At 43.1% G+C, this 26,300-nt stretch overlaps 1 protein-coding gene across 1 annotated transcript in view; it reads right to left on the bottom strand.

Moving 5' to 3' along the window:
* Nucleotides 1-15,457, bottom strand: part of TRIM58 (tripartite motif containing 58) — a 19,423-nt gene extending 3,966 nt beyond the window's left edge. Inside the window, exons 1-5 of the mRNA XM_050772645.1 lie at nt 15,408-15,457; nt 12,395-12,490; nt 8,148-8,378; nt 5,203-5,225; nt 5,008-5,108 (exon numbers count right to left, since the gene is read on the bottom strand). Coding sequence (XP_050628602.1) covers nt 5,008-5,108; nt 5,203-5,225; nt 8,148-8,378; nt 12,395-12,478 — 439 coding nt within the window. The 5' untranslated portion in view covers nt 12,479-12,490; nt 15,408-15,457. The remainder of the gene's footprint in view (nt 1-5,007; nt 5,109-5,202; nt 5,226-8,147; nt 8,379-12,394; nt 12,491-15,407) is intronic.
* Between the last annotated feature and the right edge of the window lie 10,843 nt (nt 15,458-26,300).

Below are 26,300 nucleotides of genomic sequence, written 5' to 3'. Positions count from 1 at the left end.
CTCCAGCACATTTGTCTGCTTCATTTCTAACAAAATAGATCTGTGAAATGGCTTTGATATGGTCTACAACCCATTCCTCTCTCTACCCCTTCTCTCCTAAACTCAATTCTTCATCATGATGTGACCACACCCCAACCAAACTGCTCATGTCCATCTTCCCAGGGACCTGTGTGTTGATGAATGGCTATTTGTTAGAGTTTGTCTTTTTATTTAGATGGACTTTTGCTCTTGTTACCCAGGCTGGAGTTCAATGGTGTGATCTCGGCTCACTGCAGTCTCCGCCTCCTGGGTTCAAGCAATTCTCCTTCCTCAGCCTCCTGAGTAGCTGGGATTATAGGCATGCACCAGTATGTCCGGCTAATTTTGTATTTTTAGTAGAGATGGAGTTTCTCCATGCTGACTAGGCTGGTCTCAAACTCCTGAGCTTAGGTGATGTGCCCACCTCGGCCTCCCAAAGTGCAGGCCACCGCACCTGGCCCAGAGCTCCTCTTCAATGATTTTTCTGTATCTCTCAACACTACTGAGAATCCACTTGTGCTGGAAAATCTCCCTTTTCCACAGACAGCACTCATCCATGTTTCCCTTCTCTCCCTGCTCACTACTCCTTCATCCTCTTTGCTATTCTCTTCTCCTCCACCACCAACACTGGAGAAACCTATTGGACTTTTCTCTCTTTCACCTCACTCCCTATCTACCCGGGGGTTGACTGGCTCATTGCTTTGATAAAATTCCAATCATATGCTGACTGATTCCCAATGCATGTGCTTAGCTTTGAACTTTACCCTGAAAATCCCTATTGTACACTCATCTGCCCACCTGATAGAAACATGTGGATATTTAGCACTCATCGCAACATCCATGTGTCCAAAACCCAACCCCTTCTTCTGCTTCAACTGTAGCTTTCCTCATCAATAGAAGTAGCAATCACATTTTGCCAGTTTGCAAGCTCCAAAACCTTGGAATCATTCATAGCTCTTCTTTTTAATAGCACATCATATGTAATCCAATAGCAAATCTTAACAGCTCTGCCTTCAGTGTATAACAAAAATATGTCCATCTTGCGGCACCTTCCGTAATAACATCTGTTCCAACACATAATCATCTCTCATCAAATTACTGCAAAGACCCTTAACTGCTTTTCCCATGTAATCTTCTCCTCTCCGTAATTTACTTACAAGAAACCATACAAAGTGATCCTCATAAAACATTAGTCCAATCAAACTATTTTTCTAGGTGCAACTTTCAATGATGTCCTATTTCACTCAGGGATAAAGTATCCTGCTCAGAGTGGCCTGCCTATCTAGCCCTTCCTTGGTCTCTCTGACCCTCCTGTCATTTAGTCTGCCACAGAGTCCTCACATTGACATCCTCACAGCTCCTGGAACACACCTGCCATCCTCCATGTCAGGCCTCAGCGCTCATTTCTGCCGTCTGAGTGTTTTCTTCCAAATCATATATGTGCTGCATTATCCCCGCGGGGCGAGGTCCTTCCTGGTCACCTTATTCAAAACCAGAACTTCTCATTACCCTTTTCATACTCTTTTTTATTTTATTCAATATTCTGTATCAGCCTCTCACAGCCTGTGTATTTTGGCTAAGTACGTATCTGCAACACAAAGCTATGGATTGTAGCATATTTTGCTGCTGTTGTGGTTTAATGATATATTCCGATGTTTAAAAGAATGGATGAGATAGAATTAATAAAACATTTTGAATTGTTTCATTCAATAAAAATAAATATAGATATGAAGTTACTGAGTCTAAGGGTGCCATGATTATTTTAATCGAGTCGGGCATTTAGTATACATTCATCTACCCAGGAGAATGGGGGTACTATGCTGTGGAGATGGATTTTCTCATTAAGGGACTTTACACTCTTTCCCTGTAAGTAGTGAAGCCACTATTTAGACATAGTCAGTTTTCATTACTTGGGATAAATTAGATTTTTAAAATGAAATTTTAAACAATACTGAATCTATACTGTTTTAAAGAATAATGTAATCAGATTGAACAGACTAATTTTTTGTGACACTGCTTATTCCTACATAAAAATAATTGACAATATTTTTGGCTTTATTGACTCACTAATTCAAGCAACTCATCAAATTCTCAGCCAATACATTAAACCAAACTTCTTGTTAATTAATAACTTTGCAATGCTTTCATATTGATAACTTTTAGGAGGTGGGGTGCTTTCAAATGTTTCATTTTGTCCTCTAAACATTTTTAGCATTTTATAAACAAGGAAATGTAAATCTACTGGAACTAACGTTACTCATATCACAGCTAATAAGAGATGAACTACAATTTTGAGCCCACTGTTCTAACCAAATGTAGATTCTATGGGTGGATGTGATTCTGATACTGTTCATGAATACACCAATCCTCATTTTTCTGGGCATGGTACACTCTCCCACCGAAGGAGACCAGAGAATTCTACCCTAAAATATGGCACCCCGGTATGCCCATTATTTTAAATTAAAGGCCCCTGTAGATGAGCACACACTGGAAGAAGCTTTATTCTAACACTCATTTATCTGCCTAAAGTCCCTGTGTTGTAATTAATTTAGTTCATACTGCAGGAAGACAGACAAGTCTGTCAACACACCTGGACGGACTTCAGTCACAAACCACTGTCTATTTTTCAACAGACTTTGTCCCAAGCCACTGTATGTACTCCAAGTCCAATGAATCCACCAAAAAATCATTTACTATCCCTCTAAAATCATCCACGCCTCCCCATCTCCCTTTCCTCCAATAAAGAAGGGTATATAAGCATCCGCATCCCATTGAGTTACTGGGTAATTATTCTCCTGCGATTCTGCTGTGCTTTGAATGTTAAACTTTTTCTATGCCTTTGTTCCCGTTTGTCTTTGGTCAATTAATTTTCAGCAAACATTCATAGTGAAAGGGGAAAGTTTTCCCTTGCCCCCTACACTGTCTCCCTGATAGTTTGGCTTAGCCATGAAATCTCAGGAAGGCCACATGCCCCAATTCAGCATGGATGCCTTTAAGAGGAGTGCATGAGTCACCGTGCCTATGATACTGTGAAGTGTGTATTTGGTCTACAGTGCATGAGTCCCCATGCCTATGATACTGTGAAGTGTGTATTTGGTCTAAGGTGCAGGATTCACCATACCTATGATACTGGGAAGTATCTATTTGGTCTACAGTCACCATGCCTATGATACTGTGAAGTACGTATTTGGTCTACGGTCACCATGCCTATGAAACTGTGAAGTATGTATTTGGTCTACAGTCACCATGCCTACGATACTGTGAAGTGTGTATTTGGTCTACAGTCACCATGCCTATGATACTGTGAAGTATGTATTTGGTCTACAGTCACCATGCCTATGATACTGTGAAGTGTGTATTTGGTCTACAGTCACCATGCCTATGATACTGTGAAGTATGTATTTGGTCTACAGTCACCATGCCTATGATACTGTGAAGTGTGTATTTGGTCTACAGTCACCATGCCTATGATACTGGGAAGTATCTATTTGGTCTACAGTGACCATGCCTATGATACTGTGAAGTATGCATTTTGTCTACATCCTGTTTACTGACATATAGTTCTAAAAATCCTTGGAATTTCCAGAAAGACAAGAGTGTCTTTTGCATGCTAGTAAGATGACTTATGGTTGGTGATCCCCCAGAAAGCCTCCCATGGGTGTGGGTTGCCAGGGGAACCAACCATGTGATTAGAGGCTTGAAACTTTCAGTGCCATGCTCCCACCTACCTCTGAAGAGAGACGGGCTGAAGGGTGGGTTGATAAACCAATGGCCTATGATTTAATCAATCACGTCTACAAAGTGCTTCCATAAAAACCTAAAAGAACTGAGTTCATTGGCGGGGCACGGTGACCCACGCCTGTAATCCCAGCCCTCTGGGAGGCCAAGGCAGGCAGATCATTTGAGGTCAAGTTTGAGACCAGCCTGGCCAACATGATAAGGCCCCGTTTCTACTAAAAATATAAAAATTAGCCGGGTGTGGTGGCAGATGCCTGTAATCCCAGCTACTCAGGAGGCTGAGATAGGAGAATCGCTTGAACATGGCAGGCGGAGGTTGCAGTGAGCCAAGATGGTGCCACTGCACTCCAGCCTGGGGACAGGGTAAGGCTTCATCACAAAAAAAAAAAAAAAAAAGAAAAGAAAGAACTGAGTCCTGAGGACTTCCAGATCACTGAACACATGGAGGTTCCCAAGGTAGCATGCCTAGAGAAGGTATGGAAGCTCCGTACCCTTTCTCACAAACCTCACCCTGGGAATCTCTTCCATCTGTTTATCTCTAGCCTCTGTAATGCCCATTATAATAAATGAGTAAATATGTGTCCCTGAGTTCTGTGAGCTCTTTCAGGAAATCAAGTGAACTCAAGAAGGGGTTGTGGGAACCCCAATTTACAGTCAGTTGGTCAGAATCACAGGCCACAACCTGTGCTTGTGGCTGGCACGTGAAGTGGGGTCAGTCTTGTGGGACTAGGCCCTCAACCCGGGGGACCTGGTGCTATCTCCAGGTAGATAGTGTCAAAATCAAACTGCATGGAAGGACATCTGGCTGGAGTATGTGCTGGAGAACAGATTGGCTGTTTGCGGGGAGAAATCCCCACACATTTTGGTGACCAGAAGTGAGGTGTTGTATTGACTCTGTAAGACAACTTCTTCCCCCATCTCTTCAATCACCTGGCCCGTTTCTACGGCTCCCAGCACCGCGAGGGAGGTGGAGCTCTGTCAGCACGGGTCTCGGAGTGAGACAATGTGGCACAGAAGTCCCCACACCCAGGAACAAAGCAACGGCAACACCCTCAAAACAAGCTTCTGCTGATCCGGGCCGCTAAGACTTCAGGTTCTGCCAACAGCACACCCTCAAAACAAGCTTCTGCTGATCTGGGCCGCTAAGACTTCAGGTGCTGTTGCTCACTGCAACTGACTGGCACAGTGATAAACTGCAATACGAGGCAAACCCCAGGCAGCCTACTTCCCAGTCTCTAAGATGCAAACTACCTTGGAACTTCCTCAACAGTTCCCTCCTCCCAGGGATGCGGCACGCTGTCTTCAGTTCCATGGGGATGCTCTCCGCTTCCAGCCTTGTGACAGCCTTACTTCTGGGAAGAGCACAGAAACCACAGAGGTCAGCAGGGCTCTCCACCAGCTCCTCTGCCTCTCCCAATCCCTTCACCAACTAGAAAGCACGTATACCTGCTCAGGACTCCTCTCACACCCTGAAAAGGAAAGAAAAATACAGTGTAAGCTGGACTCTGAACTGCTTTTCCCAGTCAGACTGAGGACACCACGAAAATTTCCTTAGAAATTACTGGAAAACATTATTAAGACAAAATTATAGGGGACAATAAATCTTTTTTTTTTTTTTTTTTTTTTGAGATGGAGTTTTGCTCTTGTTACGCAGGCTGCTGGAGTGCAATGGCGCGATCTCAGCTCACTGCAACCTCCACCTCCCTGCCTCAGCCTCCCAAGTAGCTGGGATTACAGGCTCCCGCCACCATGCCTGGCTAATTTTTTTTTTTTTTTTTTTGTATTTTTAGTAGGGACGGGGTTTCACCATGTTGGCCAGGTTGGTCTCGAACTCCTGACCAGAGGTGATCTGCCCACCTTGGCCTCCCAAAGTGCTGGGATTACAGGCGTGAGTCACTGCACCCAGCCAAATCGCTTTTCTTTAAAGCTATACAAATTTTAGGTTAATTCCTGCAACATCTATCAATTTAATTATCTTCTGAATTAATAATTCTGCCACTTGGATATTGTAACAGAGTAACATTCTGCAGGTAATTCGGACGGAGCAGGATAAAATAGATCCTAAGTACTCACAGAATTTATCTGAGGGGCAGGGATGGGTTCCTTAAATAAAGACACAAAATGTTTCCCTAAATGTCTTCATAGGAATTATAAATTCCTAATTCTCTGAACCAACGTACCAGAGCTATTCCTATGAGTAGGTTATCTAAGTAGATTAATAAAGGAAGCCTTTAATAACTACTAACATTACTTTCTCAAAGTAGATTATTAAATAAATATATCTGTGATACATTTATTATATTAATAATTGTATTTGGGATACATTTCCCCTCTCCCCTTCAAAACAGTCGCCAGTCAGATAAGTTTTGATGGCATAAAAGAGGGAAATAATTTGCTTTACCCTGTATGGGAATGTCAGGCCTCGGTCTTGGCCTTCGGGGGTAAAATGTAGCTTATTAGTACCAGGGAAGAAAGGAAAGTATAAAAATATACAGCCTGGGCAACACAATGAAGTCTCATCTCTACTAAAAATTTTTTAAAAATTAGCTGGGCATGGTGGTTCACACCTTTAGTCCCCGCTACTTGGGAGGCTGAGGCATAAGGATTGCCTGATCCCAGGAGACTGAGGCTGCAGTGAGCTATGATTGAGCCACTGCACTCCAGCCTGAGTGACAGAGTGAGATCCCGCCCTTATGAAACAGTAGATAGATAAGATACCTTATTTAAGAATATACCCTCCCATGCTGGGCGGGGTGGCTCATGCCTACAATCCCAGCACTTTGGGAGGCCAAGGTGGGCAGAGCAATACTGTTGTTGAAATTGTCAAGCCGGGCACAGGGGCTCACGCCTGTAATCCCAGCACTTTGGGAGGCCGAGGTGGGCGGATCACCTAAGGTTAGGAGTTCAAGACCAGCCTGGCCAACATGGCGAAACCCCATCTCTACTAAAAATGCAAAAAAAAAAAAATTAGCCAGGTGCTGTGGCACTCGCCTTTAATCCCAGCTACTCAGAAGGCTGAGGCAGGAGAATCGCTTGAGCCAAAGAGGCAGAGGTTGCAGTGAGCCAAGATCACACCACTGCATACTGCATTCCAGCCTGGGCAACAGAGCGAGACTCCGTCTCAAAAAAAAAGAAAAGAAAAGAAAAGAAACTGTCAAAGTTCTTGTGTTTTGCTGTCTGCTATTTGGAAAATTCCTTCTTACTCTTAGTTTGCTAACAAGGAAATGAGCACAGCAATAATAATAAAATATAAATTTAACATATATAAGATAAAATGAGACAAACGGTTTTACAAATTCATTTCATGGTCCTCTGCCTCGTAATCAGTACTGTTTAGTAACTGTACTTGCAAATATTATACAGAGAGTTAATATGATTATTAATATTCATGGCAATTTCAGTGTCTAGAACTGAGTCAGAAAAGGTAGAATCTGTGGGTCAGCTGTTAAATGAGAACATGAATCACTTAGTTTAGAATCCCCTGAGTGAGTCATTGGGGAGGAGATAGAAGTTGGCCCAGATAAATTTCTGTTGCCATTGGTTCTATCCAGAAAACATGGATCCATCAACAGCTCTGGCTTTCCCTGTTCACTTGGGATATGATGTCTTCACAGAGGATTAAAAACAAAGATTCCCTTTCAATGTTATTCATCTTTCTGTTCTCTAATCCCAAATAGACTGGGAGGAAGCTGCACGGGAGTCCACGTAATCCCTCCTCACCATGCCTGGAACGGGCACGCAATGTGGGCCAGGAAATCAATGTTTGCGTTACAATCCAATATAACAATTTCAACTGGACAATTTAAATCATTATTTATCCTTCTGGCCAGTGACACTAAAATGTGTTATGCAGACTTTCTGGGTTAGCCATCCCTGAAAAAACAGCAATGCCATCATGGAAAAACCGCAAACTGACTCTGAGGTTTTAGGAATTACTTCTCAGCCAGCAGAGTGTAGCCTGTCCTTTTCCTAGCTGTTTAAATTTTCAGAAATCATTAATTTTAATTTTAAAAATTCTTTAGTCCTTAAAACGAACTATATGCTGTTTGTCTGTTTGTTTTTTGAGACAGGGTCTTGCTATGTTGCCCAGGCTGGTCTCAATTTCCTTGGCCCAAGCAATCCTCCTATCTCAGCCTCCCTAATAACTGGGACTACAGGCAAGTGCCACCATGCCAGACTCAAACTATATGATTCTCTAGAATCTCATGATTCTGATGCCAGGAATGGCGTCTGAGTAAATTCTAGGGTGTTTAAGCTGCCTTCTGAGTAAATTCGAGGGTGCCCTTTTCCTAAAGAACATAAATGCCAAAGTGTTTGTCTCTGAAAGCCACTGTACTAGTCCCTGTCACCTCAGTCTCACACCTGCCTGCTTTTCTGGCACCCGGTCTCACCTCCAGCAGACCCAGGGCCTGGCGCTGGCACCTCTCCTGCAGCTCATCTGCCAGCTCCTTCAGGGCCTTGCTCTGCTGGACCAGCCGGCTCTTGCTCTCCCGCAGTCTCTGCAGCGTCGCTCGCTCCTCCGCCTCCAGCCGCCTTAGCTGCAGTTGCTCCTCCTGGGCCAGAAAGCCACGATGCTTCTCAAACTCCAATCTGAAGCGCTGCCTCTGCATTTCCACTTTCTCCTGAGGTGACACAGTGGATCACATCATCAGCGCTCGGCCTCCTGCAGCCAAGTACAGGACAGTGCTGGAGAAGGCAACGTCCAGACTTCCCTGGGATCCGTAACTCTGTGGACTGACTGGCTGCATTCTAACAACATGCACAGACTGCAGTCCATTCGTATAAGAAGTAGCCCAGGAGAGTTTTCAAACTAAGTTTAAAAAACACTGTTGGACTGGAGTTCCCATTTTGCCACAGGCTTGGGGGCAAGGCACTTTTATATTGAAGTTTCAGTACCATATACAAAATGTGAGGTTCTGGGGAGGTTGAGCAAGAGGATTGCTTGAGGTCAGGAGTTCAAGACCAGCCCGGGTAACAAAGCAAAACGTGACCCCATCTCTAAAAACATTAAATGAACTGACCGGGCATGGTGGTAAGCCCTGTAGTCCCAGCTACCCACAAGGCTGAGGTGGGAGCATTACTTGAGTCTAAGAGCTCCAGGCTGCAGTAAGCTGTGATTGCACCACTGCACTTCAGCAAGACTCCATCTCTTAAAAAATGTGGGGAAAAAGAAGAGTATGTGGATTACGGCTGAATATCTATTAAACTACAAGAACAATGATCGGCATAGAGCAGTCACACAACAGGTTACTATTTACTAGTCGATTAGTCACTAGAACCACTAGAAACAACCGAATTATGAAGAAATGTTAGAGACCTAGAATTGTTTGAATAAGAACAGGCTGAGAGATGAGAAAATATGCACGCTGTTTCACAATACGGTAATAGTGAACACAACCAACAACCATAGGTCTAACGTTCTCTACAAAGCCAAGAAACAACTAAGTAATGCTCAGGCCACTGAGTTCAGAGTTCACGTCAGGGAATTAACCCCGATTTCTACCCGAATCTCGTGTCTCCAGTTTCTGAATAGACCGAAGGAACATACTTCATCCCAGGCTTAGTTTCTAGATTTTCTTCTCTCGAGATAAGTATATTGGAAACTAACTTTAAGCTGAGTAGGAGAGGCAAATCACTCCCTCAAAGTACCTGTACCTCCCATTCTCTGTCCTGTTTTATCGATTTGTTTTCTTTTTTGTAGATATTCATGAGGTACAAATGGAGTTTTGTTACACTGTTACACTGCTTTGTAGGTGAAGTCATTTGCCTGGTTTTTTTTTTATCTTTTTTTTGAGACAGAGTCTTGCTCTGTCACCCAGGCTGGAGTGCAGTGGCACAATCTTAGCTCACTACAATCTCCTCCTCCTGGGTTCAAGTGATTCTCCTGTCTCAGCCTCCCAAGTAACTGGGATTACAGGCACACACCACCATGCCCAGCTAATTTTTGTATTTTCAGTAGAGACAGGGTTTCACCATGTTGGTCAGGCTGGTCTCAAACTCCTGACCTCATGATTGGCCCACCTCGGCCTCCCAAAGTGCTGGGATTACAGGCGTGAGCCACTGTGCCCAGCCTATCTGTTTTTAAACGTGGTAACTTCTTGTTTTGACTAAAAGGCATAAGCTATCACCTTTTTAAACTAAATATCCCCTAAGACTTAACTCCTTCCTTCCATTTTCCAACTCTACCTCCTTCTACCATTTTCTAAATCACCAGATTCAGAAAACTTCATCTTCTTTCTGAAATCAGGCAAGTCTGAATTCCGTACACTGATTCCTGAAAGGTGTAACTCATGTAAATATGAGAAGCTCTCTTCACATCAGAGGCTGTGCTGTCGTGGGGTGGGGCAAATAACCCAGCCACTAGAAAAGAGTTGAGTCATACCTGGGGCATGAAGGGGGGTGTGGTGGGAAGCGATTTGCCTGCAATTCATCTTCCTTTCACACCACCCTCTTGAGCACAACTATATCTGCAGATAGAGAAACAGGAAGGGTTGTTTTGTAGTATTTAGAATACCTTGTGACCAAAAATGTGCTTGCTGCATTTGGCTCACATGGATACATTCTTGATGGTAAAGATCATGCAAGTTTACTTGGCTTAGAACAGGGATCTCAGTATCATCCCTACTTAAGAATAATCAGTAGAGGGTTTAAAACATGCAGGAACTCAGCTCTCCGATATGGGCATTCTGATTTTATAGATCTACGGTCAGGCCAGGATTGAAAACAATAGACTTGTATTTCAGCCTGAAAAGAACAAAAATTATCCATCAATATTACAATATTAAATAATGTACATCCTATCACTATGTACATTATAGGCAAATAACTAACATTATTTAATATTGTAAAGCTTTGTTCTTGCTCTTTTTATCTCGATTGCCACTACCCAATCCAAACTATGCTTTACTAGCTTGCTCTTCCTGCAAAACCCACGGCTATATCCCTATCATCTAGAGTTGCATCTTATACTGTCACTACTAGTTTAAAAATATTCATTAATAATATTGATGAACAAGTTTGTCAGTATCAACATTAATAAGTTTAAATATTTCTTCACACATCTGAGTAACGTTAGGTACTAAAGTTATTAACATCAATATTATTTAATATTGATAACTTTTATCCTTTCCTATCACTATCTAAATTATTTACCTATAATGTACATTTTTCTTTTCTTTTTTCCTTCTTTTTTTTGAGACAGAGTTTCACTCTTGTTGCCCAGGCTGGAGTGCAATGTGCGCGATCTCAGCTCACTGCAACCTCTGCCTCCTGGGTTCAAGCAATTCTCCTGCCTCAGCCTCCTGAGTAGCTGGGATTATAGGCATGCGCCACCACGCCCGGCTCTTTTTTTTTTTTTTTTTTTTTTTTTTTTTTTGTATTTTTAGTAGAGATGGGGTTTCTCCATGTTGGTCAGGCTGGTCTTGAACTCCCGACCTCAGATGATCCACCTGCCTCGGCCTCGCAGTGTGCTGGGATTACAGTTGTGAGCCACCATGCCTGGCCTTAATGTACATGTTTCTTCTGGGATAAGTGTTATCTTTTCCTATCCCTATCTGTATATATATAGTAATCTAGTAATGTAGTAAATATAGAAAAATGTAGTTTAAAAAGTCTTTATGTAATATCTGTGTAAAGATAGAGTATAAGACTAAATTTTCAAAGAAAACAAGAAGGAAATAATTATAAATATATAGAGTCATCAGAAACGAAGGGTTATTTGGAAAAGGAGAAAGAATAGGAATATTCTGTAGAGTATAACCTATTATATATCATATTACATAATATATTACATGAATATATAGAACTATACACACAGTTTCTATATATAGTTTCTCAATCTTGACACTATTGACATCTTGAACAGATCATTTTTTCTCATAGGATATGGGAACTGTCCTGTGGACTACAGGGTGTGAAGCTGCATTCCTCTCTCTACTAGATGACAGGTGCACTGTACCCACCCTTCCTCAGTTGTGACAACCAAAAATATCATCTCCAGAAATTGCAAAATGTATCTAGGGGGGTGTGGGTATCGCCTCAGGTTGAGAATCACTGTGTGTGTGTGTGTGAGTGAATCACTGTGTGTGTGTACGAATCACTGTGTGTGTGTGCGTATACACATGTTCACATGCATGTGCATGAATGAAACATGGAATAAAAAGAGCTAGTGAGGTATTAAAAAATGGAATATGTGTATGTACAGATGATCAAAAAAGGCTGAACGTTCGGATTATTTCCCCGTATATAAGATGATCACTTTGGGCTGTACTTCTTCTGTTACAAAGTTGTGAAATATTCATTATTTCATTCACCTAACAAATATTTTCAAACTAGTAGTGACAGTATAAGATGCTATTCTAGGCGATAGGGATACAGCAGTGGGTTTTACAGTAAGATCAAGCTAGCAAAGCTATTTAATTGTAATTTGGATTGGGTGACGGCAACAGAGACAAAAAGAACAAAAATGAACCATATCATTTGAGGGTACAGGGATGACCCAGGATGGCTCTGAGGTGTTCTTGGGCATATATGGAGATGGAAAAAAAGTGCTGGAGAATGGAAGATGGTGGAAGAATTACTGACCCGAATCTGGATCCTTCAAACAGGCAAGCCTCCTAAAGCCCCAACACGGTCTTACCTTCCAAATGACAGTCTTTTTCCCCACACTGGCCTCCTGAGTCAAGGCATCCTCCAGCTCTTTCCTCACAAGTTCCAGAGCCATCTGGAGCTTTACCTGTTTGGGAAGATATTTCAAAGCTGTTACAGACGCTCTCACTCAGTACCTAACATCACGCAGATGTGTGAGGAAATACAAAGATCAATTTAAACCATCTCTTGAAAGCACATAAAAAATGTTCAATATCATTAAAAACTAAACATAAATGTATTTAAGTTTTAGTGTCAGGGTCTCGCTCTGTCACTCAGGTTGTTGTTCAGTGATGCGATCATGGCTCACTGCAGCCTCAAACTCCTGGGCTCAAATGGTCCTCCTACCTCAGCTCCCAAGCAGCTAGTACTCAAGGCACACTCAGCTAATTTTGTTTTCTGTAGAGATGGGGTCTTACTATATTGCCCAGGCTGGTGTCAAACTGCTGGCCTCCAGAGAGTCTCCCATCTTGGCCTTCCAAAGTTCTGGGATTACAGACGTGAGCCATCATGCCTAGCTCCTTAAATGTATTTCAATACCAGATACAATCAAATAGTTATCTAAAAGTACGCTCACTGCATTGTTATATACAATAGTATAACTTAACTAAAACATTAAAGATGGGGAGAAAAAAATTATATTAACTGGATAGAATTAAAATAGGATGTTACAGAATGTTTAACGACAAGAAATACAATGATAATGTCCAATAAATAAATATATTTTACAAAACAGCATTAATTTTGAAAAAAATGTGCTGGTAATAAATATATTAAAACTGGGCTGATGTAAATGAGAATATTAGACGAAATGTCATCTATTGGTATTTGGATGAAGAGTGATGCTATTATATCTCTCTATATTTCAACTTCTTGAAGTTATTGATTACTTTATGATAAAGCATGGGTTTATTAATGTAGTATTAGTAGTATTATTAGGTCAGAAGGAACTTGGGAGGTTATCATATTTTATATGAAAAAATACAATATGTTGTAAACTTACAATGAGTAAAAATATGAGAACTAAATCTTCCTTCAATGATAGGGCCCTCACTAAAAGTAAATATGTGTATTTTATTTACAGAAAATACCCACAAAGATACATACATAAACAGGATTTTAATTAAAAAATTCTATTCTCAAAGTTACTTAATAAATCCTACATATACATCAATTGTTTTTAAAAGGAGAATATTATAATTGTTATACATAAAATAACAGTAGAATTCATGATACCATTTGACCCAGTGGGGAAAGTGGCATTTGTTTTGGTGTTTACAAAGAATGAACACTTTGACACTTGTAGATAGAGAAAGCACTTTGACACTTGTAGATAGAGAAGAGCTCCCTCAGGCCAAAGAAACTATCAGCAAAAGCAAGGAGATGTGGCACAGTTAGGAAAACAGTGATTCGGCTAAATTTGCTGGGTTTCCTGGCTAGTTAAGACAAGAGCTATGGAAACACAACTTAGGGCCCTAGAAAGCTATCACTGACAGGCTCAGGAGTTTAGATAATATTTATTTGGTATTTAACTGAAGAACTACTGGAAATACAGAGAATACCTTTAGAAATATTACCCTAGAGGCTGGGCTGCCTGTAACACCAGCACTTTGGGAGGTCAAGGAGGGTAGATCACAAGGTCAGTAGTTCAAAACCAGGCTAGCCAACACGGTGAAACCCCGTCTCTACTAAAAATACAAAAATTAGCCGGGCGTGGTGCCGTGTACCTGTCTGTAATCAGGAGGTTGAGGCAGGAGAACTGTTTGAACCAGGACCCGGGAGGCAGAGGTTGCAATGAGCGGAGATCGCACCACTGCACTCCAGCCTGAGCTACAGAGCTAGACCCCGTCTCAAAAAAAAAAAGAAAGAAAAGGAAAAAAGAAAAAAAGAAATATTACACTACCAATCCTCTGTATGGTATTTTCTGGACTTTTTTTTTTAAAAAAAAAGGCAAGAACATAGCAGAAAAGTTTAACTAGAAATTACCTAGTACCTACATCTCGCCAATGACAATGAAAATCAAGAAGACATACCAAGAGAGATATTGGTAGGTCCAGAGGGAAGGGGAAAATATCCTAAACCTTAATTTAAAAAAACAAAATAAATAAATAAAAATTTTAAGAAAGCTAGTATTTGCAATGCACTACAGCACGACTGATAGTCCTTTGGTTAAATATGTCAGTAGATTAAAGACGACTTAGACCTCCTCTGTGCTGGCAGTTGTTCTACATGCTGGGATTAAAGTGTGTTCAGAAAACACCCAAGAACTTTTGAAGGGCACCAGTAGGAAGAATTCTACACGAAATTTCACAGATGCCACTTTGGGGGCCAAATACTTCCATTTTGTTTTTCTTCTTTCTCTTTTAAGCTTCCCGGGCTACACTCCAAATGAAGCACCCCTTCATTGAGGATGTTCGAATCCTAAGTCCCCAAATCCCTGCTGATGGAGAGCCACCCGCGGGCCACCCTCTCCTACTTCAGGAGGCACGGGCGCCTGAGCTTTGGAGGGATCGGAACCCGTGCCCAGCTGGACACTCTTCCTAACAACGCCCAAACCCGTGGGTTGCTTTGGTGACAACACTCATTTAACGTAAACACTGTGCAAAAGCAAAGCATTGCACAAATGAGAACTATTACCGCAAGTTTACGATATAGATGTACAGTAGTTACCAAGAATGAACTGGACCACAGCCCTCCCGACCAGAGCCCAGCTGAGGGACCAGACTATCCGCACCAGGAAAATCCAGCCCAGCGCGAGTTCGAGGACAGGAGAGTGCTTGAGGGAGGAGCGGACGGTGTAAAATAATGGTTGTGTGTCGCAAAGGGGGTTACCCCAGCCAAGGCAAGGAGACCCACACTGAGTGAGCCGCGTGGGCGGCGGGGACGGCGCGGGGAGCGGCCGTGGGAGCCGCTCAGGAGACGGGTGGCCTTGGCGGCTCCGCTCCGGACGGTCGCCCGCTTCCCGGTCCCGCAGCGCCCGCAGCCCCCGCCGGGGGGCGCCTCACCTGGTAGCGGCCGGCGGCCTCCTGCAGCGGCGCCGTGCGGTGCGTCCTGTGGTCCGGGCCGGCGTCGCACACCCAGCACAGCGCCGCCTGGTCCTCCTCGCAGAAGCGGCTCAGCTCCTCGCCGTGCCGCGCGCACCGCCGCGCCCCGGGCCCGGCGCCCAGCCCCAGCCGCCGCACGCTGTCCACCAGGCCCGCCAGCTGCCGGTTGGGGCGGAAGCCCGCGGGCCGGAAGGGGCCCCGGCACTGCGGACAGGCGTAGACGCCGCCCTGCGCGACGTCCGACTTCTCGCAGAACTCGGAGATGCACCTGAGGCAGAAGCTGTGGCCGCAGTCCACGCTGACCGGCTCCTGCAGGAAATCCAGGCACACGGGGCACCGCGCCTCCTCGCGCAGCCGCTCCCCGGGCGGCCCCGAGGCCATGGCCCGCCTCCCCGGGTGGCTGCGCTCCCGGCCGCCCGCACCGTCTCCCCTCGCGGTCTGCACGGGGGAGGAGCCCACGCCGCGGGAAAGCAGGCGCCGGTGGGTGGTGTCCGCTGGCCTCAGTTCAAGAGCTCAGACGAGCCACACCCGGTGAAAAGCCACCACTCAGGCGCTCCCAACGTCGGGGGTAAAATTAACGTTATGGTTCCACCCACCCCCGCCACACACACACCCAGGAAACTGGGCATTTCTAACTGGAATCCCTCGTCATCTCCTATTTTCACTGTCAGTAGATTTGGAGAATTGCTACATTCCCTCCTTCCTTCCATCTTTTTTTGGTTTGTTTTTGTTTTTGTTTTTGTTTTTGTTTTTGTTTTTGTTTTTTGAGAGGGAGTCTCGCTCTGTCGCCCAGGCTGGAGTGCAATGGCAAGATCTCGGCTCACTACAGCCTCTGCCTCCCGGGTTCAAGCGATTCTCCAGCCTCAGCCTCCCGAGTACCCGGGATTACAGGCGCCCGCCACCATGTCCGGCTAATTTTTGTATTTTTTAGTAGAGACGGGGATTTCACCATTTTGGTCAGGCTAGTCTTGAACTCGTGACCTCAGGTGATTGCCCGCCTCGGCCTCCCAGAGTGCTGGAATTACAGGTGTGAGCCACCGCGCCCGGCCTCCATCATTATTATGTAGATTTTGTGCAGATTTCTGAGGTACCACTGCAGTTTTGTTACATGGATACACTGCATAAAGTCTAGGCGTTAGCGCAGGCGTCGCTGTAATCGTGTACATTGTTCTCATTCGGTGATCTCTCATCCCTCGCCTGCCTTCCACCCTCTGAGCCCCTTCATTGTATACTGAGCTATCCATGGTCCTCTCATACCATAATCGTTTCTTAAAAACCTTTCCCTCTTTATATGGCATAATCACTTTTTAAGTGTTTTTTTCCAAACTTCATTTTTTTCTCTTGCACTAATTACCGCTAGATAAAGAAATGAGACACCACCTGACACGGGAAGATGCCTGCATAGGTGTGTATAACTATAGGTTTACAGCCCAGCCAAAAATAATTCTAAATATTTAAATAAATATCTGGCCTGGTTCAATGAGGGTCCTGTAAGGAATACACAAGTGTTGTAGGATTGTTGCAAAGCCAATCTTGGAGACGACAAAGCTACAGAGATGCTCATCAGAAGGAGTAATTCAAGCTTTAGCCTCTCAGTGCTGTACCTGTCAGATGGGGGAGGCTGAGACAGGAGCAAAACGATTTGACAGAGTATGTTACTTCATCCAATGGGAGACTGAATCAGGATAAATACATTAAAGTCTCCAGCGTCGTCCAGAAAGTAGACAAGTCTGGGGCAGTGTCTGCATCTGTGCAAAATAACTTCGGTGTGGTTGAGTTTGAAGTGATGGTGGGGTGTGCCTCTGGCAAATCAAACCATCCCTGAGCACACATTGTGTCTGTTTGTAGCAAGGAGTCTCATACATTGCACCAGGTACTGAAAACACACATGTTAAGGAAAAGAGGTAGGACCTCGTTTCTCAGGGAGCCTTAAGATCAACTAGAAGAGATGGATATGAAATCACGCAAACGTAATTACAAACCAATAACTGCAAGGAAGGTCGCTCACCAGTCCTGCAGGAATATAACAGAGGACTCTGAATGAGACTGCAGGGTGGGGGCAGACACCTGAGGTCTCTGAGTTAACCTCTGATAGGTGAACACAAGCTGGCCAGCAGGAAGGGGGGGCTCTGCAAGGCTGTGCCCCCCGAAGCCATGAAGAGTACAAGGTAAACAGCAGGTGGGAGCAAGACATACCCAGATGACACTGAGAAGCCAGGCAGGCTGGCAAGCTGGGCCAGAATATGGTGGCAGCAGATAAGGCTGCAGCAAGAGGCGGGGCCAGATGACTCAGGTCCTTGGGGATCCTGTGGGGTTTGTGGGTCTTTATTAGAAGGACAATGTCTTGGGCTGGATCTCTGGTGACAGCCAGAGCAAAGGATTTTGAGGCCTCCTGCCTAAAGGTTAAGTGCATAATTAAAGTGAGTAGATTCTTGGAGAACACACATGGGTTTGTATTAGCAAAACATTAAAGATGTGACATTAGAGAAAAAAGCTAAAGAGCGGAAAGAAGACTTAGCAAAGAAAAACAGACTCTGGCTCCAAATTAAGGGCTGTGGCACTTGCTAAGAAGCTTGAGGCTAGCTGTGCCGCGTTTCTTCCCTGCATTTCCTCTAACGTGCAGTGAAGAAGTGTCATTCTTACAAGGCCTTTCAGAGTATTAAATGAGCTAACAGATAGTAGATGCTTAATATAGGTCCTGGCATGTTGCAAATACACACATACACATGTATATATATTGAGACAGGGTCTTGCTCTGCTGCCCAGGCTATAGTGTAGTGCCACAACCTGACTCACTGCAGCCTCTACCTTTCAGGCTCAAGTGATCCTCTCACCTCAGCCTCCCAAGTACCTGGGACTACAGGTGCCCGCCACCACGCCCAGCTAATTTTTGTATTTTTTGTAGAGACAGGGTTTTGCCATGTTGCCCAGGCTGGTCTCAAACTCCTGTGTTCAAACAATCTGCCCACCTTGGCCTCCCAAAGTGCTGGGATTACAAGTGTGAGCCACCTCGCCTGGCCATGTAGCAAATATGTTTAATTGAAGAAAAGGAAATGAAATAACAAAGTGAATGGAAGGATGGTGAGTCAAAAGGTAAGCTACATTAGGAAGAGAGATTTTTTTCTATTTTGTTCACTGCTCTATGTATCCCTAGGACCTTGAAGAGTAACTGGCACAAGTGGACACTCCACAAATGCTAATTGAATAAACAAGTTAATAAGTGAATGAACAGAATTAGCACAGTTTATCCTAGGAGCTAATGAAAGAGGGAAGTTCAAAGATGATTATGTTATGTCAAATGTGAAATCCATGTTTTTCTGCATTTTACATATATGATCTTGCTCTGGCTCTCCATAACTCTGGCAGATGTTGGAGCATTTTTCTGTTTTGCAGGCATAACAAGACACGGTAAAACAATACATTTGCTCGAATGTATGGGCCAATTGATAACCAAGCTCACTTAAATTCAGATTTCCTAGTGCCTATGATCCTAAGGGAAGGCCTCTGGCTTCTGATGTTGGGGGTCACTGTGGTTTTCAGGAGGGTGTGACGCAGTGGGCGAGCTCACTTCTTCCCCTGCTGGTTCTAGAGTTGCCGAGCTTAAACTGCTTTGTCTCTGACACTGGTTGACTAGGAATGACATCGGTACCATTGTTCTTAGAAACACACATTTCCCTTATAGCACATCCATGCAGGTAAGTCGTGGATTGGATTATATCTAGGTGTCATTGTATTTACAAATGCTACGTGGAGTGCTTCGCCAGGCAGTTTCTGGTTTAATGGGAATAATCTAACTTAAATTTGTATTTTCTCATGAGCTTTCTTTTGGGGTAAATAAAGCGTCTCTTTGTTTATGCCAATATGACCAAATTCCAGTGCACCTCACTCCTTAATTTATAGGCTAACTCCACCCTCTGATTCATTTACAGGTTGCAGAGTTGCAAATCTTTTAGTTAATACCACCCGCAACCATCCTCCTTCTCTAATATTCCTCTCCCGTTGTGTCCTGCCTTCTGTGACATCATTAAAATATGGGATCTGCCATCATCTGAGCATTATTTCTCCCTGCTCTTTTTTGTGATTTATTTGGCCTCATGGCTGTGGGCTCCTGAAACCATTTCTTCAGGACAGCAATGTTTTCTTCCTTACTTTGAACCCTTTTCATGGAGTTTCTCAGATCTCCATGGCCAAACCCTTTGCCTCAGCTTCGGGGATTCACAGTCTCTTAGCTCCACAGCCCTCAAATCAGCCCAATTTGTTACCAAGACACCAGGAGTTCGGTCTAAGTCCTGCTGCTCTCCACACAGAAAGCCAATCACTGAGAGCACGATTATTGCCAGAGAAGAATCTTTTAATCAGGTGCTGCAGCAGAGGAGATAGGAGCTCACTTTCAAATCCATCTCCCTGACTGACTAAAATTAGGGGCTTATGTAGCAGCAGGGAAGAAATATAACACTGTGTGGAAAAAGAGGAACTAGGGAGGGATAAGGAAGCAATCATGTTGAATAAGCGGACTGGACTGGCATCTTACTATCTGGTTGAGATGACCTGGGGTGATCTGATAAGTTTCAGTTCTTTCTTACTTTTCGAGAGGGCTGGTGGTCCTTTCCTGAGGAAGGAACTCAGATAAAACAAAAGTAAATTTCAAGCTCTAAGACCAGAAAGGTCAAATTCTCTCTCTCTCTCTCTCTCTCTCTCTCTCTCTATCTATCTATCTATATGTCTATAGAACTATTGGGTTGGCAAATTCAAATGCCACAAATAAAAGCACAGCCCTCAAGACTAGCATCCGCTGACTCAGCATTTCCTTCCCTGTTTCTGGCTTTAAAAGGACCTCATTCAAGCAACAGAACCCTGCATTTTTTTCTCCTTTTTTTTTTTTTTTTTTTTTAGACAGAGTCTCACTCTGTCACCCAGGCTGGAGTGCAATGGTACGACCTCAGCTCACTGCAACCTCTGTCTCCTCGGTTCAAGCGATTCTCCTGCCTCAGCCTCCTGAGTAGCTGGGATTATAGGCGCATGCCACCACGCTTGGCTGATTTTGTGTTTTCAGTAAAGACGGGGTTTCACCATGTTGGCCAGGCTAGTCTCAAACTCCTGACCTCTGGTGATCTGTCCGCCTCGGCCTCCCAAAGTGCTGGGATTACAGGTGTGAGCCACTGCGCCCAGCCTCTCCCGTTTTCTTTAATTGCAGTAAAATACTCATAACAAAAAAAGTTACTACCTTAACCATTTTTAAGTGTACAATGCAGTGGTACCTAATACACTCATAGTGTTGTACAGCCACCTCCAGAACCCTTGGCATCTTGTAAAGCTGAAACTCTAAGCCCATTAAATAATAACTTCCCACTTCCTCCTCCCTCCATTCCCTGGCAATCACCATTCCGTCTGTGTCTGTGATTCTGACTACTCTAAGTACCTCGTGTAAGTATTTATCTTCCCGTGACTGACTTATTTCATTTAGCGTAATGTCCACAAGATTCATTCATGTTGTAGCATATTGCAGAATGTTCTCCATTTTTAAGGCTGAATACAATTTCATTGTATGTGTATACCACATTTTGCTTATCTATTCCACTATAGACACTTGGGTTGCTACTGTATTTTGGCTATTATGAATAATGCAGCTATAAACATGAATGCATGTATATCTCTTCCAGACCCTGTTTTGAATATATCTCCAGAAGTAGAATTGCTGAATCACAAGGTAATTCTATATCTCATTTCTTGAGGAACCCCCATGCTATTTTCCACAGTGGCTGTACTATTTTATATACCAACAGTGCACAAGGGTTCTGATTTCTCCACATCCTCACCAACACTTGTTATTTTCTGTTTTTTCAATAGTAACCATCCTAATGAGGTGGTATACCCTGCATTTTTTGGTTTTTCCTTTTTTTTCCAGAAACTATATTAAAGTAAAGTTGAACTAAGATTATGTGATGTTCTCTGTGGGCACAGCCTCCATTTTACCTCGGTAAGGCCTGCTGGAATCCAGTGCATCTCTGTGCTTTTATGGAAGGGATTCAGAGGGCAAGGTTAAAGCAGAGACAGCTCTTAGTGGCTAGTGATAGTGAGAGTGAACCAAGTAGTCTTCAGGAGATTGATAAAGAGAAATAAAATCTGGTCCTTGGTTTGTTTTCCATGCACCCGAGATGGAAGCAACATGTGTGCATTTTAATGAAGTGATATTAATATAATAATGGATATTTAAAGAGTGGTTTACACTCTTTTTTTACATAATTTGACTGATTTGGGGAAAAGAATATGTTCTTTTTTTTCTCTGTTTTTTTTTGAGATGGAGTTTTTGCTTTTGTTGCCCAGGCTGGAGTGCAATGGTGGGGTCTCGGCTCACTGTAACCTCTGCCTCCAGGGTTCAAGTGATTCTCCTGCCTCAGCTTCCTGACTAGCTGGGATTACAGGTGCATGCCAGCACACCCGGCTAATTTTTGTATTTTCAGTAGAGACAGGGTTTCTCCATGTTGGCCAGGCTGATCTCGAACCCCTGATGGTGATCCACCTGCCTCGGCCTCCCAAAGTGGTAGGATTACAGGCATGAGCCACTGCACCCGGCCTAAGAATGTATTCTTTTAATATTTTATTCCAAAGCCCCTTCAGTCTGAGCCTGCTCAGAATAAGGGCTCAGAATAGATTCTGTAATCAATTAATAATGCAATATTCCATGTGAGGTTTGTAATCTGTCCCTGAAGGAAGTATTATAAACCCCATCTGTATTTTAGACATGAGAAACCTGAGATTTGAGCAAATGTAATGAGCGAATTCCATCTGTCGTTCTAGGTCTAATGTTGGATGATGTTCCTGCTGTACTATGCAAACTGGTCACAGGCATCTCTTCACTTGTTCAGTAGACACATTTAGGAGCCAGACACCAAGGATTGGCTGAAGACACAGAGCTAACTATGAAGAGGAGCTTGGAGCTCGTGTCCTGCTGTAGGGAGGAACTGGCACATGGACGAAGTGATAACACAGAGGGAACCCGTCTTACCACATATGGGTACAAGGAAGACACCAGAAGGAAGACACCACATGTGAGCATGGGAGGCAGAGGTCTGAGAAAGTTCACAGATAAACTTCTATTTGAATTCAGTCCTTAGGAGGCCTGGGATTCCCAGCCAGCCTCTGTCCTTCTAACGGAATTTGGTCAGAGAAAGCAGCACGTGGAGAGTCCAGCTGGGGAGGACAGACTACAGCCTGTCTTTGAACCACCTGTGGCTGGATGTGGCTCCCACTCAGGTGGCAATGCAGGGAAAGAGATCAGGGCTAATTTTGTATGCTGTGCCAAACAGTGTAGTTTTTATTGGTAGGCAATGGATATCAATGACACTCACAATTATCACCACTGGATGTGATATATAGACCCTACTTTTCTCTTTCCCAGTGGTTGCCAGCATTGACATCCTGTGGATTACTGTGAATTAGAGGCTTTGGCTGTCCGAACGATGCTCTAGGGTGACTGGGGTGGCCGGAATGGGACAGCCAAGTTGTGGGGTTTTCTGATAGCCTTTGGAGGCAGCACGGATCCAACTGCATTTGCATAGATCACATTGTTCCAGCTGATAAATGCACAAACACCCATAGTAGGTCTCTCTAGCTGCTTCTCCAAGGAAGGCCCACAAAAGCTCTCTAATGAGTTCGAAGTGATCCCTCAACACCCCCTTTCTATCTCTATTCTGTGTTAAATGAGGAGGAAAAAGGCACTGCAGCATTTTTCCAGATATACAGACTTCCGCAATGAGTCTGCAATGAATGGCCTAATATGGATCCAGTGTTTCATATTGTGTTAAATTCGTTTGTGTAAATCCTATTGTGTAAATCAGTTTGATACAAAAAACATGTATTGGCTCTTAATACTTACATGACATGTGCTAAGAATGTCTGTGAGTTCCAGAATCTTCCACAAACACACGCCATAGCACAAGAAGACAAAATGCATGAGTTATAAAAGAGTATTTTCTCCTGCATTATATACGATTGAAAGAAAGATAAGAGGCATATGTATATTTGATTAATTGATGGCAGAGGAGGAAGAAAAGCAGGAACAAATTTGTGATGACATTTGAAGGGAGGTGGTTCCTAATAGTGGAAACAGCAAGAAGGAAGCCCTCCAAATAAATAAAGTTAGAAACGTTAACCTCAATTTTGAAAGAAATGAGCACATTGTTCAAAGTATATAAATAAAGAAGGTAATATGATCCAAGTTGGGTCTTTGAAAAGCAAATTTTTAAAAATTATTTTTAAAAATAAAATTTGTCTGAAAAGCAGATCTTCCTAGAAGAATATGCTGATAAGAAGTACCAATCCAAGTGGCTACATCTCCAGCACTCTCCCAGGACCCTTGCAGAACGGCTTTCCTTATCAACTCCTCTCCCTCTGACCTTGTCTACCACTCGGCAGTAGAAGTTCTCTTCACTTCATGTATCAGGTCTCTCCCTCATTTGTCCCTCTTACTAGCTCCTGAATTACTTAGCGGAACCAGAAACTTTGCATCATTCCCATAACTAGTATTTACACGTTTCTTTAGATGCACTTTCAACTAGATTCCACTAATACAATCCCTGCAATTTCCATAACTGTCTTGAAAGCAGTGCATTAAACTGAAAATCAGACAATGAAGTTGAAACAGACCTGCCTTCAAATAATAGTGCTGTAATGCACCCTTCCTCTGACCCTGGTGTGTTATGTAAGTCTCTCTGCCTATGCCTTCTGCGGTGAAAAGGTCCTTTTAGAAGGCTTGCATGGAGCATTATACATGGAGTGTCTGGAATCTAATACGCACTCAACAAATGCTCATCCAAACCCTTGACTCCCCAATCAATTAATCCACACGGAAGAAAGAAAAGCAAATGCAAATCTTTGGGGACATATTTTTTGTTTAATTGTCTGCAGGGCTAATTGTTCTGAAGTTTCCTTATTTCCATTGTGTATTTTACCTGGAGATATACAGAAGTGAGGACTTTCCCCCAGTGAGGTGCCGGAAGGTTTGTGAAGATAACAACAAATTATATGAGAACTTTTAAGATGTGGCTGACCGAGAAGGAATAATTGTTGATTTCTAGATTGGTTATTTACCTTGTGTGGCTGGTTGTTTCAATTAATTCACCAGTTTTATTCAATTATTTGATTCCAAAGAGTGGTTCTAAATTAAAAACAACCATCTTGCCTAAGATTGTCCTTGGACATTGAGGGCCTAATACCTTCTGGTTATGGTTGTGTACATGGCTGATGTCCCAGGTACCCTTTGCCTGGTGCTCTCTCGAGTGTAAGCCTTGATGATTTTGCAGGCCTGAGCACCCTTTTATCTCCATTTTCTCAGCTGTTGCTGATGAGTACAGAAGTTTTGTTATTTGGCTCACGCCTGTAATCCCAGCACTTTGGGAGGCCAACATGGACAATCACGAGGTTAGGAGTTCGAGACCAGCCTGGCCAACATAGTGAAACCCCATCTCTACTAAAACTACAAAAATAAGCCAGGTGTTGTGGCAGGCGCCTGTAATACCAGCTACTCAGGAGGCTGAGGCAGGAGAATTGCCTGAACCCGGGAGGCGGAGGTTGCAGTGAGCCAAGACTGGGCCACAGAGTGAGACTCCGTCTCAAAAAAAAAAAAAAAAAAAAAAAAGTGGATACATAATTTTTGCTGGCTAGGTCATGCCTGTCTCTGCAAACATGCAGCTATTACAAGATCTAGATTTGTGATAAGATATGAAAAGACCACCCCAAACAATGGACTGTTATACAATCCATAAAGGGTGCTTTATTCATTTTTTTCCCTTTAATTTAACAGGAGGAGAAAAGAGCTATGGTAGGAATTAACTGTAAAAGTAGCTGCAAAATAGCCAAGATTCAGGCTATATAAAATTTGCTGCAAAGAAAACCAAGATACAGGCTATATAAGTAGTAACCCAGTTGTTCTACCCCATATGTGGGACACAAAGAGTTTGGAAGGCAAAACATTAGATACCTAACTCTGAAAGACAGTTCTATGACTATTTAAAAAGATATGTTTTTTTCTGTACTGTCTTTTTCCTCCTCCAACTTTTCTAAAAACTATACATATGAATCATTTTATCTTGAAAAAATGCATATTGGTTAAATCAAACATCAATAAATCATAAATCCCATCAGCCTGCCCCATCAGACTATAACATGGTATGATTCACTGTTGTATCGTAATGCCCGAATGAACTCCAGGCACATAGTAGGTATTTGTTGAATAAATGAATCAAAAAGAACCAAACAAAATATGTGTTTTTTGTTTTTATACGTTTATTTATTCAATGCTTTAATATTTTCTCTTAGACTAAAATATATAAATTTAACTAGAAATATTAATAAATTTGCTCTTCTTAATTAGACTTCTATACAATGGAATTAAAAAAGAAATCCTGCTGTATTAGGAATGGGTTGAAAATCTTTTCTTTTTTAGGCCGGGCCTGGTGGCTCATGCCTGTAATCCCAGCACTTTGAGAGGCTGAGGCGGGAGGATCACAAGGTCAGGAGTTCGAGACCAGCCTGGCCAATATGGAGAAACCCCGTCTCTACTAAAAATACAAAAAAATTAACTGGGCATAGTAGTTCATGCCTCTAATCCCAGCTACTTGGGAGGCTGAGGCAGGAGAATTGCTTGAACCCAGGAGGCAGAGGTTGCAGTGAGCCGAGATCGTGCCACTGTATTCCCGCCTAGGTGACAGAGCGAGACTTCATCTCAAAAGAAAATATTTTCTTTTTTAACTTATTTTCTAAAACTCAAGCTAATAGCCTCTCGGATCAATTTATATATTGCATTTTCTTTGTTAAATTGACAGATTTAAACTTAGAATGAGCTTTGCTACAGAT

This window comes from Macaca thibetana, chromosome 1 (genome assembly GCF_024542745.1).
Source record: "Macaca thibetana thibetana isolate TM-01 chromosome 1, ASM2454274v1, whole genome shotgun sequence".
NCBI lineage: Eukaryota > Metazoa > Chordata > Mammalia > Primates > Cercopithecidae > Macaca > Macaca thibetana.
Note: the sequence above shows the minus strand (reverse complement) of the source record. Positions and strands in the feature narration are given on the sequence as shown.